This window comes from Macaca thibetana, chromosome 15 (genome assembly GCF_024542745.1).
Source record: "Macaca thibetana thibetana isolate TM-01 chromosome 15, ASM2454274v1, whole genome shotgun sequence".
NCBI lineage: Eukaryota > Metazoa > Chordata > Mammalia > Primates > Cercopithecidae > Macaca > Macaca thibetana.
The window spans coordinates 78,009,100-78,025,993 of NC_065592.1; the positions used below are offsets into that span (position 1 = coordinate 78,009,100).

The window sequence follows — 16,894 nt, forward strand, 5'->3', positions numbered from 1 at the left end:
ATATTCAGAGATGTCTTACAAATCTTGAAATTTATGACTTTGATGGAGGTATACACTCACCTTCTGATTTGTTGGAATTAAAAAACTTTAAAGACAGAGTGAGCAACAAATAAGCACTGTTGAAGTAGACTGGTACTGTAGCATAGTAAAAATAATTTTGCATGATGGATGATTTGTGGAGGTTGCTCTAGAAAATTGACCAGTGGGTCCTTCCAGCAGTCGTGAGGAGGAATGGATTAGAGAATCAGATTCGAAACACAGCAACTCTTCTAGAAATATAACTGGCTATATGTGCAGGAATTATCATGAAAATGTGACAAATGAATGATTAGCTTATAATTGCCAGTGTGTATGGATATAGTTATATTTATTTCTTTAGGAAGACGTTTAGATTCATCTTACGGATATACTTCTGGTTGTCAAAGCCAAACATTCTTAGATCACTTATATAAAAGTCATAGGGTAATAGACCTTTTAAACAAATATTTCCCTTTTAGGGACAGTAACTATCAAAGAAATGAGAAGTTATAGTCTGTATAATCATCAGATGGTTTGGATTGGTTAGGTTTTAATTATAATGAGAGGAGTATTGCAGAATGGTTTAATTTATCCTTGCCTCAATGTCATTATTAATTGTACCTATCAAATATGGTAGGCCTCAAAACAAAAGAATGATGTTCTGGGTAATTAAAACAAGTAGTTCTCAGTAATCTAGGTTTGATTTTATCCATGAAGACTACCTATTTTCTCACAAGAAATTCCAGAAGAGGTCACGATAAATTAATGAGAAACATGACTCTCAAAAGAGAATTAGTCTAACTCAGACTTTTTCCTACAGATTGCATTTGCACATGATTCAACTCGTGTGATCCAGTGTTACATTCAGTATGGTAATGAAGAACAGAGAAAACAGGCTTTTGAAGAATTGCGAGGTATTTATTACATACTGAAGATTATGTTATCATTTGCAGTAAGTCACTTGTTTTCTCTTAAAATACCCAAGACTGTCTAGAAAACAGTTTTTGTTTAGGTGTGTCTTCTCCAGATCCTTTTTTGTTTTTATTTTTTCCTTGCCTGGGACAAATTGAGAATTATTTGTGTTTCCAGGATTGTGCATTTATTTAGTTCCTCCCTTTGTTTCCAGAGAACTGAAATGAGATCTCGAAGTCATTGTAATGTATTTTTGTTTTTCAGATGATTTGGTTGAATTAAGTAAAGCCAAATATTCCAGAAATATTGTTAAGAAATTTCTCATGTATGGGTAAGTTGTTTTATTTATAAAATACATTTTTTGTTTGTCTTTTGAAGGCATAGTTTCCAACTGTGCTCAGATGTGAAATAGGAAGTCTGTGGTCTTTATAAGTAATAGTAATGGCTCTCAGCAGATGCTTGTGTTGTTTCTAGAGAGTATCATCTTTAATACAATTATTGAAATTAATGTAGAATTATGGTACTGCCTTCATTCCTAAAAAGATACATGAGAGATGTCTTGCAAATCTCCTTGAGATGTATGACTTTGATGAAGGTATACCCTCACCTTCTGATTTGTTGGCATTCAAAAGATGCTGGGCCCTATTCTAAGTCCTCCCCCTCCACATGTCCATCTTTTTGGCTGTCTCTCCATCTGTGTTCCTGTCTATATGTCTGTCTTCTTGTCATCCAGTAAACACAGTATATGCAGGGGGAGTTCAAGTGGGGACTTCCATCAAAAGAAGAGGCAGTTCTGTCACAAAGACAGAGTGAGCAACAAATAAGCGCTTTTGAAGTAGACTGGTACTGTAGCATAGTAAAAATAATATTGCATGATGGATGATTTGTGAATGTTTATCTTGATCCTCTGGAAGAAGAGAGATAGAATAATTAGCTTGTAATTAGCCACCAGTATTAAGAGGGTAGAGAGTGGGGAGGGGGTGGTGGGTGCGTAGACTGATACAGGGTTAGTGGGTTAGAAAATGTCAACGTGGGAGAATTTCCTAAATTAAGTGGAATTAGTACTTGTCTTGACCAATCTTTTTGAGTGTAACAATGTGCTAGAATATGATAATCAACAACAAAAAGTGTAATATATGCAGTTGACAAAATTTTCAAAAACATATTCCTAGCTATAGTTACCAGCTATTTGATTCTTTTAGGATATAGTTAAAATACTTGTGATTAAGTCCCATCTTCAAAAAGAATCTTAGAATGATTTTCTATTTCCCTGAATCTTTTGCTTTCATCTTTTTTCCTGCCATACTTTTTTTTTTCAAGCAGAACAGTTTAATAGGAACTGACATTTATCGAGCATTTACTGTGTGCTAGCCCCAGCTTCTCAATGCATGCTTGCTCATTTACTCCTCAGAGCAACACAGGTTGATGAGTTGGTCTTGGAGGAAGTAAGCTGTGTTTTATTGTCACCCAGCTTTCTCTTTCTATCATTTATTTTTTCCATGATTGTGTTGCATTTAGAAGTAAACCACAGATTGCAGAGATAATCAGAAGTTTTAAAGGCCACGTGAGGAAGATGCTGCGGCATGCGGAAGCATCAGCCATCGTGGAGTACGCATACAATGACAAAGCCATTTTGGAGCAGAGGAACATGCTGACGGAAGAGCTTTATGGGAACACATTTCAACTTTACAAGGTGACATCTCCAGAAGTCTTTTTCTAGTATTTTTACTTTTTCTATATGCTCTTCCTTAACTTCCAGTGCCCTATTTTTAGAATGTATTATTTTTTACCTTGGCTGGTTCTTTAAGAGACCATCTTATGCCCTTGATATTCCCTCATGCTTTATTTTGTCTCTGGTGTAGTAAGCAAGTGATCATACTTACGCTTCTCTTTCTCCAGAACATTGGCTTTAAATCCACTTCAAATCAACTTTTGGTCCTCTCCTAAGTATGCTGTGTGTAGCACTTCAGTACTTCTATTTTTACAGTCAGACTGAGGGAGAAGACTCCCAATAGTTATCAAAGTAGTGTAAGCACCCCCAACCAGCTCTGGCTGAAGTGTGTTGGGCTCTGGTTGCTAGCTTCTTCTGTGTGTTCTCATGTACATGCATTGCCCTTCTTTGGATTGTATCTAGAGATGAAGGGGAGTAGAGAGACCTAACCTTGGATAGAGTGCAGGGATTGAATTTGAGAATGGTGAGCAGTGGGACTAGCTGGTTAAAGAATCTATTTCAAACCTTGGAACGTAAATGCACACATTTGTCTGAAGGGATATGGATTGATTCCTGGGTTGCCTCCATTAGTCAGGTTCAATTCTTTGGTTGAATTTGTTGCTGTACTAATTTTGTTAACAGTTCATTATATTTAATAGGAATAGCCAACTAATTAGAAAACACATGGTGGCAAGAATTTGTGACTTGACTACTTGATCTCATAATTAGGCGAGAGCTAGGTGCTTGGCAAATAACTATTGACTGGTTAACTTAGTTGGTGTTTAGCCTGGCTCTTTAAATGCATTGATAGATATACAGACTGAGAATCAGCTAATGAGGTTGCTCCACAAGGATATACAGCAGAGCTTTCATTATGTAAATGTGGGAAATCTTAAATTTGTTAAAACTTACTTTAAAATGACTGTAATTGCTTTTCTTTATCCTGAAGTGAAAAAATGGATTAAATTTAGAGGAGTTTGATTTTTTCTTTTGTTGCAGTCAGCAGATCACCCAACTCTGGACAAAGTGTTAGAGGTACAGTCAGAAAAATTAGAGCTTATTATGGATGAAATGAAGCAGATTCTAACTCCAATGGCCCAGAAGTAAGAAAGTTGTTTTTGTTTTTTTCTTAACAAATGACGTTCAAAGGAGGAAGGTTTTACATAACTGTTGCCCAGAAGAGGTAGATATTTCCTACTTACAAGTGTTAATCTGTCCTAAATAAGAGTGCAAAAGTATTGGTTTGAAACCATTCTTGGTGCAAAAGGAGATTTCTTTTTCTGATATTGTACCCTATAAAATGGCAACTAACATGCATTCGTGATTTATTAGCTTTTTTAAGCAATGAAACATTCTTTCCCCAAATAAAATGTTACATGGAAGCCGTGTATACTAAACAGTTTCACAAATATAATTTTTACTCAAATTTGGTTGTAGGCAAGATGCAGTGGCTCACGCCTATAATCCTAGCACTTTGAGGGACCAAGGTGGGAGAATCACTTGAGGCCAAGAGTTCAACACCAGCTGAGGCAATAGCAAGACCCCATCTCTATGAAAAATAAGAAAATTAGCCAGGCTTTGTGGCATGTGTCTATAGTCTTGGCTACTCGGGAGGCTGAGAGGCAGGAGGCTCACTTGAGCCCAGGAGGTGAAGGCTGCAGTGAGCCATGGTTGTGCCAGTGCATTCCAGCCTAGGCAACAGATTGAGACCTTGCCTAAAAAAAAAAAAAAAATTTTTTTCAAATGGATTGTAAGACTCAGAAGCCTGTGCCTGTGCCCTTCATGGCATCTGTCCCGTAGTGGAGTGGCTGAGCATAGCTTTTGGGACCCGATTGCCTGGGTACAACTCCTGGTTCCCCACTCCCCCCACTAACTGTGTAACCTTCAGCAACTTAACCTCTCTGTGCCTCAGTTACCATATCTGTAAAATTGGGATAATAATAGTACAGACTTCATAGGAATTTTATGAAGATTAAATGGGTTAGTTGTTCCAAAACATTCAGAACAGTGTTTTACCCATAAAGGCAGTGTTAGTTTTTGCCGTATACTTGGATATCGCCTGTTTTACCCATAAAGGCAGTGTTAGTTTTTGCCGTATACTTGGATATCGCCTGTGAACTTTAGGTCTTTGATGCCTGACCATCACCCTCCACTGGACACCTAGATCCACCAAGTGTCACACTAGGGGGTTTGGATTAAGTAGGTGTTGTTGCAATTGCTGACAATGTTTGGTTCATTCAAGTTTTAATTTTGCTAAAATTATTTTGTGAAACAGATGGATTGTGAAGGGTGTTGACAGAAATAAAACAACTATTAAAAAATAGGTCCACGTGTGGCTTTCTAATCATCATGTCCAGTGCTGGGGAAAAAAATGAAGATGTCCTTATTTAACAGAGCAGAGCATATTTCAAATGTTAATTTTATGTGTGCTGAGTAGATACTAGACATTTGTACTGGTCTTGGTTGTAGATGGCACTAAATCAGTTTTACCATCTAAGTTTTTGTTTAAGTTTAGTATTTCTGAAAGATGCGGTCTATTTTATGACAAATCATATTCAGTAAAACCATTTCACTTGTTTAGATTACTTTAGGACTTCTGAGATTACCTATCTTGGTATGACTAGTGCCAGATCTGATGAGTCTTTTTGCTTTTTTTTCTGTTTTCAGGGAAGCTGTGATTAAGCACTCATTGGTACATAAAGTATTCTTGGACTTTTTTACCTATGCACCCCCCAAACTCAGATCAGTAAGTTCTTGGTTTTTGTTTTTAAACTAAAACATGGAGAAGGAGCGGTGTAGAAATTTGAAAAACTGCTTTGAGGTACATTGTCTTTTGGAAATTTTAGAGATGCTTCCTTATTTAGGGAAGATAATTTACTCACCTCCCTTTGAACATGTTTGCAAATTCCATTTAGATATTCCAGTAAACAATAGAATTGACCCTAGTTTTACTAGTCATGTTGAATGTTTATACCTTAATTATAATCTGGAGGGTATCTGCTAGCTAGCCTACTCTGAAAATTAACTAACTCATGGAGGAATATTCAAGCATTCGGGTAGTTTTAAATTCAACTGTGCCAAAAAAAAAAAAAAAAAAAATTAGCTTGGCATTAAAAGGTTAGAGGAGGATACGTTTGTAAAATTAAATGGACCATGAAAACCTGGACTTTAAATGATAGAAGAACAGAGAGTGAAGGTAAATTGCACTGCCCTTCAAGTCAGTCATGGGAATACAAATGAGAATTCATCATTTATTTCCCTGAACTTTGCTTGCCTCATCGTACAGTGAGCTCATTGTCCATTTGTCCTCATTTTCCAATCACAAGGGATAATGAAAATAATGAGACTGACTTAACAAATATGCCAGACTATACGTTCACTGGAGTTTTGACTCTCTTAAAATTGGCATGCAAAATAATTTCCCAACGGTAGCCACCCACCTAAGCTTATGGTTCGATGACCATAGCAGCACCTTCTCTTTCGGAGATTTCTCTTATTTCTTGCAAAACACAGTATCCCACAGTTCTGAGGTAGGACTGTATGCTCAGAAATGACACAATGATTATTTGAATATATTCAGTGGTAGAAAGTATCTTTTTAGTGTTGAATGTTTCAGTAACAGCAAAAAATATTTTGTAACTTAGCATGCATTTAAAGTAATGAGACAAATTGTCTTTTCTGGTACTGGGGGCATTTTCCAAAGAGACTTAAAAAAAAAAAACCTTTGGGGAAAATGGAAGCATAATTGGGATATATGCCTGGCTTTCCATCTGGGTAGCTTCGAAGAGATTCCTAAGTTCAGGTATGTTAGTTGAAACTGCTCTTGAGAGTCATCTTGGGAAGCGATGTAAGATACTTGAGGGTGAAATTGTTTGTTCCTTGATGAAATTAGGCACCTACCCTCTCTTTCCTGGAATGAGGCTTTGTATTTGTTTATTTAACGTAAATTTTTAAATTGGGAATAGACTAAAATGGGGCTCTGAAGCTGTTCGTTGCCAGAACTCATTTACATTCTATGTGCTTAGACTTTGAAAATATAGGGCTGGGCACGGTGACTCACGCCTGTAATCCCAGCACTTTGGGAGCCCGAGGCGGGCAGATCACAAGGTCAGAAGTTCAACACCAGCCTGGCCAATATGGTGAAACCCTGTCTCTACTAAAAATACAAAAATTAGCCAGGGGTGGTGGCGGGCGGCTGTAGTCCCAGCTACTCGGGAGGCTGAGGCAGGAGAATCGCTTGAACCCGGGAGGTGGAGGTTGCAGTAAGCCAAGATCGCACCATTGCACTCCAGCCTGGGCGACGGAGCGAGACTCTGTCTCCAAAAAAAAAAAAAAAGAAAATGTAAATAAGAAATTATGTACATGGAAAATGAAGGCTAAGGGTTAAATTAAGCTAAGCTACGTAGTGAGAAATTAAATGTTTTTTACTAAAGGGTCATTTGTAGGTGAGGTCTTAGTCTAAATGTTAGTACAGAAATTTTTCATAAGGAAATAATATATAAGCATATTTGTGGTAAAGAATATGATTTTTGGAGATAATCCTGTTATGAACTAAAAAGGGAACTTTTTCAGTCAAAATGAGTGTTTTGATTCTGTTTATTACATACAGGTCTCTTTTAGGGAGGAGCATTTTCTTTATCTCACTTATTCTGTTAAAAGCTCCCTTCTTATCACCACCACCTCCTAGGCTTCTTTTCCTTGGAAAATTATTAGAATATATTATAGTACGCATATAGTTTGTGACTTTTTTTTCTAACGGACATTGGTAAAAGTCAGATATTGTGTTTAACAGAAATTGTCTGCCAGCAGTATTTACTGCTCTTGACGGAAAAGAACGTTTCTAGAAAGAGGTTGTGTTTCTGTTTGATGGCCTACAAAATGAAATTGTTTGCCACCTGGCACTCTCTTCCTTTCCTTCTCTCTGTGTAACTGGCCCCTGTAGACAGACAGGTAAAACAGCAGAAAGAAGAAAATAAAGCAAAGCCCTGTTCCTGACAGCATTTGTTCCCTAGGAAATGATTGAAGCCATCCGCGAAGCAGTGGTCTACCTGGCACACACACACGATGGCGCCAGAGTGGCCATGCACTGCCTGTGGCATGGCACGCCCAAGGTAAGTGTGACAGCACTTGTGCATTTAAACTGTACAAGTCAGGGCCATGCTTTATCTGCAGGCTTGTTTAGCTGTCCTTAGACTTTTAATCTCCTTTGGTCTTTTCCCTATTGTGCACAGCAACATTATCTTCCAAAAGTTGTGCCTCAGGGCCTGATGGGAATGAGCCATCTTCTTTAGGCCTAGCGTTTCTTCTTTTCTCTGCTGTAGTAGAAACCTTGAAGTTTCATTAAAGGATGGGAAGAGATCTATCAAGCAAGTAAACATAATACGTATTTAAGCTTTAGTTTATAGAGGTTTTGGTACCTCCTCACTTAATGATCATACTATGGCAGAGGGAAATGGGAAGGGCTAACAAACAGCTGGCCACACACATTTGCTCCCATAGGTGTTAAGTACTTGAGGGAAAAGGTAAAGATTCTTGTTAGGCACAGAAGTTTAACAAAAATGATCATTATTTCCTTAGTCAGCATAATTCTGCCTTTAAAAGGTAGTTGTACTATATCTACTTTTTTAATGCAGATTTAGTTTTGTTCAACAAATGTAGACGAGTACTAACTGTTTGCTAGACTCTGCATTTGAGGACAGTTCAGACCTTGGAAGAAGGGTCTGTCTGGTCTCACTGTGAAAGGTGGCTTCACTAGGTTTGCCTTGCAATTTGCAATTTAATGGTTCCATATTTATGTCTGAATGGATTGTCACATACACATCTAAGCTTGTGATAGTTCTAAGAGAACTTCTTTGGTATATTACAGTTTTTTCATTCTGGCTGCATAACTATTTTTACTAATGAAAAAATATGCCATTCAAATGAAAACTTAATAAATATATTAAAATGTTTAACTACAAAATACCCTTAATACATAACTGAAAGTTCAGTGAGACAATCTTTCCTTTTTAAGGACAGGAAAGTGATTGTGAAAACAATGAAGACTTACGTTGAAAAGGTGGCTAATGTAAGTATAATAAAACTACATATTTCTTCAAATTATTTTTAATAGTAAGATGTATTCATGTATATTACAGAAAATTTGGAAAAATTCAAAAAATTACCAAGAAGAAAATTATTGTTTTATTATATTTTTCTGTGCATATACATGTATTTTCATATTTTATCTACACAAAATGGAAATCATGCCACATGCATTCTTTTCTTCTTTTTAAATTTAACATTGTATTGTGATAGTTCTCTACTTTTATTAGATATTCTTTGAAAACCTGATATTTACTAGCTTTTTTGGTGAATTTGTCCAGTCGTGTTAATTAAACATGGGAATTTACTGCCTGGATACGGTATGTCCATATTTTAGTCTCTGGGTGAATGATGCCAGATTGCACCTCAGAAACTTGATATTAGTTTTCCTTAGGACCAAAACCATAAAAGAAATTAAAATGTATCTTTTTATTTTTTAAGAATAAATTTGCAGTGTAGTTATGGAAGTTTTATAGTTCTTTAGAAATGCAGTAACAATTTTCCTAATTTTTTCTGGGGAATTTGTTGCTTCAAAAATAGTGTTTATATGTTTTTAGATATTAAATAATTTTTTCATGCTGTTACTATGGAGTACTATAACTAGAAAATATGTAGTAAATACAATTTTAATTTTTGAGTTATATTTTATATATTTGATGGATAACAGTTCATCAGTAAAGTTCTAATTTATTGGTGAACTAAAATTATGTGGTAATCAACTACTTTATCCTTCGGAAAAAATCCAGTGAGAACTACTAACATCTGGTGAATACTTCAACTTGTTTGAAATAGTAAGTCAAACAAGTTAAAATTAATGCTGTGTAATTGTATACTTGACTGTTGTCTTCTGTTGGGCTAGAGATTAGAAGAATTCAGAAGGCAGCTAACATTCCTATAACAAAGTGAAATACGGAATTCTCTGATGAGTTCTTTCCAGTGTATGTGATTTTTTTATGATTCATAATTCAATGTTAAGTAAATTTTTATGCGTGGCATTCTAATTTGAATACTTTACATTAAAATGAGTAAAAACTAGAATGTTAATAGAAAATTCACAAAGGTATTAATAGTATGACATTTTTAAATAATTAGATTGTTTTAGTTCTACAGTTTGGTTATGTCAGGTAATTCAACACTAAGTTTTTTGAGAACCTAATCCCAGCATGGCATCATGATGGTAACAGAAATTAGCAATACATGTCTTTTTAAATCTCTTAAGAGTTACTTCTAAAGGGGTGATAAACTAACATTACCCATGGATTTGATCCATGGGTTATTTAGAATTATTAATTTCCAAATATTGGGGGTTTCTTGATATACTCTATATTTTGTTCCTTTTAAATTTATTGAGACCTATTTTATGGCCTAACATGGTCTACATATTTTGAAAATAATATATTGTAGAGTTGTTTGGTGGGGTATTCTATATTTGTCAATTAGATCAAAGTAGTTGATAGTGTTCATACCATCAATGTTTTTACTGGCTTTTTATTTTCTAGTTCTATCAGTTGCTGAGAGAAACATGTTAAAATTTCTAACTATACTTGTGGATTTGTCTATTTCTCACTTATATTCAATTCTGTACCAGCTTCTGTTGTATTCATCTGGAAATATTTTATGCTTGGTTATGCTTATGTGTGTCTGAGTTAAGAGAACTGAAACCAGTGATTTTGTAGTAGGCACGTTGTTCTCCATTTTGTTTACCTCACTTAATTCATATTATGGGTCATTTTATTTCAACATACATACATCTGTCTACCTCACTTGTCTTAGTGACTATAACATTTCATCATATGCCTGTACCATAATTTATTTAACCAGCCCCTACTGTAGGGCATTTTGTTAGTTTCTAGAATTTTTAAAATTACAATTAGTATTTCCGTGAATATACTCGTATGTAAGTCTTTGTAGTTACATGGAAGCACGTCTGCAAGATAAATCCCTAGAACTAGAATTGCTGGATCAGGTCATACTTGCATTTTAAATTTGTATAGGTGTTGTCAGTTGCTCTTCAAAGAAGTTGAACGACTTTACATTCTCCACAACATAAAAGTGTGCCTGCTTTTTCCTAAACCTTTGATAAATTAGTCTATTGTCAGAGGTTTTCACCATCGCTTATAGGATAAATGGCATTTCATTGTTTTAATTATTGTCCTTAATTAGTTCCTAAAGCATTATTTCATACATTTAAAGACATTTGTACTTCTGTTTTTTGTGATCTGACTTTTCATGTTCTTTGCCCATTTTTAGTTGGTTGTTGGTCTTTGTATAGTAAGGGTGTTAGACCTTTGTTGTTATATCTTCAGTTTGTCTTTTTGACTTTACAATTAGCAACTCTGTTATTGTTTCTGATTGAAATTGTATTATCTGTGATATTCATCAGATCTGGCTCTGAATGATTGTGGGCTATTATCAAAAATCAAATTCCTATCAAAGTTTAAAACAATTATATCAACATCCAGGATACTCGTGTGACAAGCTCTGGAAACAGGTTTTAGTTTTGTTTTGTTTTTGTTCTTAACATAAAGTAGGTGTTTTAAAGTAATGATTTTTATATCATTCTCATTCAGTGTATAATTATACTCTTCTAGTTTATTTTTTTCATGTTTATATTCTAATTTTGTGAGATCACATTAAAGAAATTGAGCAATATAGAAAATTAAAAATTATTTGTATAACCCAGAGATGACTATTACAATACCTTGCCTTCCAGGATTTTCTGTGTACGTGTATTATGTATATTTTGTGTGTGTGTGTGTGTGTGTAAAATTGTGTGAGTTTATATTTTCTTTTTCATGATTGGAGTATCTTATATATGTGTTTATATATGTAGGTTTTTTGAACCTAATATTATAACTTGAACTTTTAAGTATAATTTTCAAGTAGCTATTCATTAACAGTGTACCTGTTTACGTAGGTATTAGTTTTAGACTATTTGGTAATGAATAATGTGCTTTAAAAAAAATCAACTTTACCTCTAGAATGAGGTCATGATAAGAGAGAATTTTCATTAGAATGGCTTTTATTCATCTTGTTTATATTATGTTAGACAAGTTGTCAATGTAGGTAACCTTTATGAAGATATTCTGTGTGTGGAATAAGAGCGAAAATCTATGCACTTGTTTTTAACCTTTACTGGCTTCCAATTCTTGCAGGGCCAATACTCCCATTTGGTTTTACTGGCGGCATTTGATTGTATTGATGATACTAAGCTTGTGAAGCAGATAATCATATCAGTAAGTAATTCTGATGGTCTTGAATTTAAGTTACATCGATAAACCAGTTGTGGATGTGTAAGCTTGATTTCACCATGCATGTGTAAAGACTTGCAGCTGTGCCTTCTATCAATATTTTTGCTTACTTTTAAGTTAATTATGTTTTATTTTGGAGGTTTTATTCCTGTATAAATCTCAACCTTGTAACTTGATACTAATACTGTTTTAAATATTTAAGTCTGGTCAAATTAAGATTTAACACTTTTATTTTGGATTAGGATAACATGGTACTTTAGACTATATGCGATTCTAAACTATGGAAAGTTAACAAAGTAATATTTAGATATGATCAGAAATTAGCATAGTAATTCCTCAGTTATTCCAGAACTCAAATACAAGCAGAGAATATCTGTGACCTATTAAATTCTCTCTCTCCCTGTGGAGAAATAATTACCTCTGCACAGTTACCCAGTTAATCATTACATCTGTGCTGGATTGAGCTGATGGAGAAGAAAAATGTACAAGACTCACTCAGTTGTGATGCTTCTTAGAGCTTTTGTAGGGTCAAATTAAAAGTTATTACTAAAATTAAAACTCTAGCTTCCTTTTTACATTTTAGCAATTCCTTCTAGTCCAGTGTAATGACCATAAAGTGCTAATACATGAATGTAGTGTATTTGTCCCTAAACTTGCCTTCAGAAAAACTAATTGTCCTCTTAGGGGAAGTACTCCAAAGTCAAAATTGCATTCTAAACTATTTGTTTTCTTCATTCTGTATCAATAGCCTCTTTTTCTGATTCTACGATTGTCTTTTCTCTTCTTCTAATTTTAGTGTATGAGTGGTGTTGAGTATATGGTAGAGGTTGTAGCAGGGTGGGGATAAGAAGATACAAGCTTGATAGTAGTGACCAAACTTGGAAACGTCTTGAAAACCACATAATCTGTATAGATATAGGTTTTTTGTCTGAAAATTACACAAGCCTTTCTGTTTGATATACATGAATGGGACCCTTAGAGAAATCTTAGTGATGACCAGTGGTACTTTCACATCTGCGAGAAAGAAGAATGTGGATGATTCAAAAAGAGAATTTACCTGTTGTCAGGTGGTGGTGCTATGGTCTGTCTTTGTAGCCCCTCGGGATCAGTAGAGCTGAGTGTAGTAGAAAAAGTATACCAGCTAGTGGAGGGGATGATTGTTTTCTTAGATGCCAGCTGTAGGTCCCAGTGTGTGTGAATTTCTCATGCCCTTGCTGTCATTTTCCAACTTTACCCTTGACTATTTTAAGATTGTGATGACTTTCTTTGGGATAGGATTGTGGGAAGAAACAAGTTGGCAAGACTTCAACGTTACGAACTGAGTATTTTGACATGTTCCTTGTGACTTTATTACCCTTTTGACTCCAATCAATAATGATTGTTTTTCATTCCTGTGACAGAGATGTGAGGCCATAGAATTGGCTAATGAATAAAGTCGTTTCACAGAAATGGAAACAGGCTGGGATATTGAAAGTTTGCTTTTGTTTAATATTTTCACGACAACTAAAATTTGCATAACTGTTCCAAATGGATTTCAAGAGAAACCAAATTTCCTTCACAATTTGCCAGAATTGTCTGTTCATTTTTTTCCAAAGATGTATGCCACTTAAAGTTGCTGTTGAAACAGTTTTAATTCCTTATATCACTTTGATTCCCACAACTGCTTAACCCACATTCTTAATGACTTTATCATACTTAGGGCAGCTTTCCCTGAATGGCCTGATTTGCCGATCTCTTGTCTGTAACTGACAAATGTTCAACAGGTTCTGTGTATTATTAAACTGTGTAGCTTGTGATAAAATTCTGGAATGCTAATTGCCCTTGAATTTTTCCCACCCCTCATCTACGACAAAAACAGTTGCAGTATGCAGTGCTTTTAAAAAATAAACAGGAAAGCTTAGTGTTGCTAAGCACTCTGTTCAGGGCACCCAGACTTCCCAAAAATGTCAGGTTGAAATCACAGCCTGGTCAGCTGAGCCTTTCACCTTTCAAAATGGATACGAGCTCTTTCTAACTACTTTACTTTCCTAAATAAACATAAAGTTTCATCCAGTTTACCTTTGTTGTCATTGATACGCAGGCGGTTTGACAGCAATGTTCGTTGGAAAGTAAATAAGTACACTAGCTAATTGCTGTTTGAGGGTGAATAAATATTGATGCATATTTTTAAAGGCATTGTCTTTAAAGTATACAGAAAGGTATGAATAATACAGTGAACACCCAGCCTCCCACCACCTGGCATAAAATAGAACTTAACAAATACAGTTCAAATTTAAGCCCTTCATGTACGCATCCCTGGTATCCTGTCATCGCCCCGTATCTACTATGATAAATTTGGCATTTATTATTCATATGCATTTCCTTATCCTTTCACTATATGTAGACATTTTTTATTTTGTAAAACATGTATCTAATTTTATTTCACATGTTTACAAGTTCTGTATAAATGATGTCTTACATGTATTCTTCTGCATCTTGCTTTTTTTTCTTTTGTCACGTTTGTGAGATTTAGCATCGGGTCAGCATGCCTTTTTTATAAAGGACCAGTTAATAATTATTTTAGCCTTTGTGGGGTATATATGGTCCTATCACATATTCTTATTCATTTTGTTTTTGTTTTTTAAAACCCTTTTGAAATGTAAAAACCATTATTAGCTTGCAAGATGGACAAAAACAGGCTATAGGCTGGATTTGACCAATGTGCCATAGTTTACCCATCCACATTCTAAATCATTTCTTTTTCGCTGCCAAATAGTATTCTATTACATGTGACTATACTGCGATTTATTTTGTTTTTCTGGTGATGGATGTTTAGATTGTTTACAATTTTTAAAACTAACTTTAATTCTTAATTTTTGCTAATCCACATCCATGAACATTCTTGTGTATGTCTCCTTGGGACATGTTAAGTTTCTCTAAGGCACTTAGCAGAATCTCTGGACTGCCAGTTTTGCTGCATGTGTTTTTATAGAGAATCATGTGTTCCTGTTTCCCACTCAGCCACTACAAAACCATTGCATTACGCAGTGCTTTTAAAAATAGCCAAGAAAGCTTAGTGTGTTGCTAAGCATTCCATTTAGAGTAACTAGATTTCCCAAAATGTCAAGTTGAAATCATAGCCCGATAATCACTGCTTGTTTTCTGTTAAGACTAAGCTCTAGTGTAATCACCAGATAGTGATCTTCTAGTCAGATGTGGTCTCTCCACCCACTCAACTACTGTAGTCTTTTTCTTTGCCATCCTTTCCTTGAGCAGTTAATCATGATCTCACCCAGGGCTCACAAACCTGCAAAACCTTCATTGACCAGATAGGTAAATGAGTGGCCAGGCCAGGTGTGAGACAAGGAGATGTGGGAGGGACTATAGGAAATGGCGAGAGCACACGCCCTCTGCAAGGTGGTGGGCGCCATTCAGCTCCAGTCCCTGGCAGTGTGAGCTCCATGGCAACAGATCTTCACATTTGTTTTCTTTTTAATTGAGGTAAACTACACATAACAAAATTTACCATGTTAACCATTTTGAAGTATACAGTTAAGTAGTATTAAATATGCTCATTGTTAGGCAATCTCCAGGACATTTTTTATTTTGCAGAACTGAACGAGGCACTGTACCCACTAAACTAGACCTTCCAGTTTTTTTAGTGCAGCTGAAAAGGTAGACTTTTGCAAATAGTCACCCTGTTTTCAGAACAAAACACTCGGGAAGCTGCCTGATGATCTAACCTGCCCTCTATAGTTCTGTTAGCCATTAGTTAAATCTCTTAGTTTTAACTTTTTATTAACTGTCTTCCCTCTTCACTAGATTTTAGGTTCCATATAGTAGTCTGCATTTCTTTTTGTCCCCACAGCAAACTACCGTAAGAGTGGACACCACAGGCTCAGCCTTCAGCACCATGGATGGGTTGATTTGTACATTTCTAACCTCGACCAAAAATGCATACACATGTGTGCATCTTTTATTTTGACCTTTACCCTTCCTCTTTAAAAGAGCATTGGCAACACAAGAGTGCCAAGGTATCTAGCTAGAGGTCAGCACAAGGCGGTCAGAACTGGCCAAAGATGTCTTCAGAAGGAAAGTCTTTGTAACTTCCATGCTTTCTTTGTTTACTTGCCTACTTTAGAGCTTAAGAAGAAATCACAATAAATGGGCCTTTGTGAATTTTCTGTAAGTTAACTCTTGTTAGGAGTAAGCTAAGCCAGAACCTTTCAAATTAAACAATTTTTGCTATTCTTTCTCTTGAGGGTGAAAACTCATGACTCAGCTAGCTTTATTAAATCTCCGTAGTTAAGGAGGATATACATATTGAGAGGTATGTTTTTCATATGAAATAATTATTTTGTGGCAGCTTTCACTTTGCAGTGTGACTTTTTCTGATTTGCTCCTAGTAATAGCCCATGCGTTAGGCAGGTCTATCATTTCCTTTTAAATATAAGGGTATTAATACGCAAAGAGGTTAATGGATTTGCCAAAGGCTACACAGCTTGAACTCAAGACCCCAGAGACTAAATTCTGCACAAAATTAACTATGCCTTAGCTGTCTCTTTTTATACATGTTACTGGAATTGTTAGTACACACTGTGTGATAATCCAGAACTTCCCCATTTTCTCTGTAACCCAAGTTAAAGAGAAGTGAAGTGTATAAGTACTCTTTCAAAGATGTGTGTTTTTGATGGTAGGGGAAAGCTGGAATGAGGGTGATCTGGGGAAGGATTAAATGATACTACATTTTTTTTTTTCTGATCAATAAGGTGGGTTGAAAAATATTACATTTTGAAGTAAATGTTTTTTAGTTTTTTGTAAAATTGCTATTTATAAACATTGGCTTTCTTTTAAAAGCCTTAATTAAATATGAATTTAGATTCTAAATTCCTTAATCACAAACCAAAAGGGAGTAAAGTTCAATGAATTTGAGGACTGG

General features: G+C 35.4%; 1 protein-coding gene across 1 annotated transcript in view; it reads left to right on the plus strand.

Moving 5' to 3' along the window:
- Nucleotides 1–16,894, plus strand: part of PUM3 (pumilio RNA binding family member 3) — a 41,216-nt gene that overhangs the window by 13,442 nt on the left and 10,880 nt on the right. Inside the window, exons 6-13 of the mRNA XM_050762016.1 lie at nt 839–932; nt 1,195–1,261; nt 2,449–2,623; nt 3,641–3,744; nt 5,309–5,387; nt 7,654–7,752; nt 8,655–8,708; nt 11,881–11,961. Of these exons, the coding sequence (XP_050617973.1) occupies nt 839–932; nt 1,195–1,261; nt 2,449–2,623; nt 3,641–3,744; nt 5,309–5,387; nt 7,654–7,752; nt 8,655–8,708; nt 11,881–11,961 (753 nt within the window). The remainder of the gene's footprint in view (nt 1–838; nt 933–1,194; nt 1,262–2,448; nt 2,624–3,640; nt 3,745–5,308; nt 5,388–7,653; nt 7,753–8,654; nt 8,709–11,880; nt 11,962–16,894) is intronic.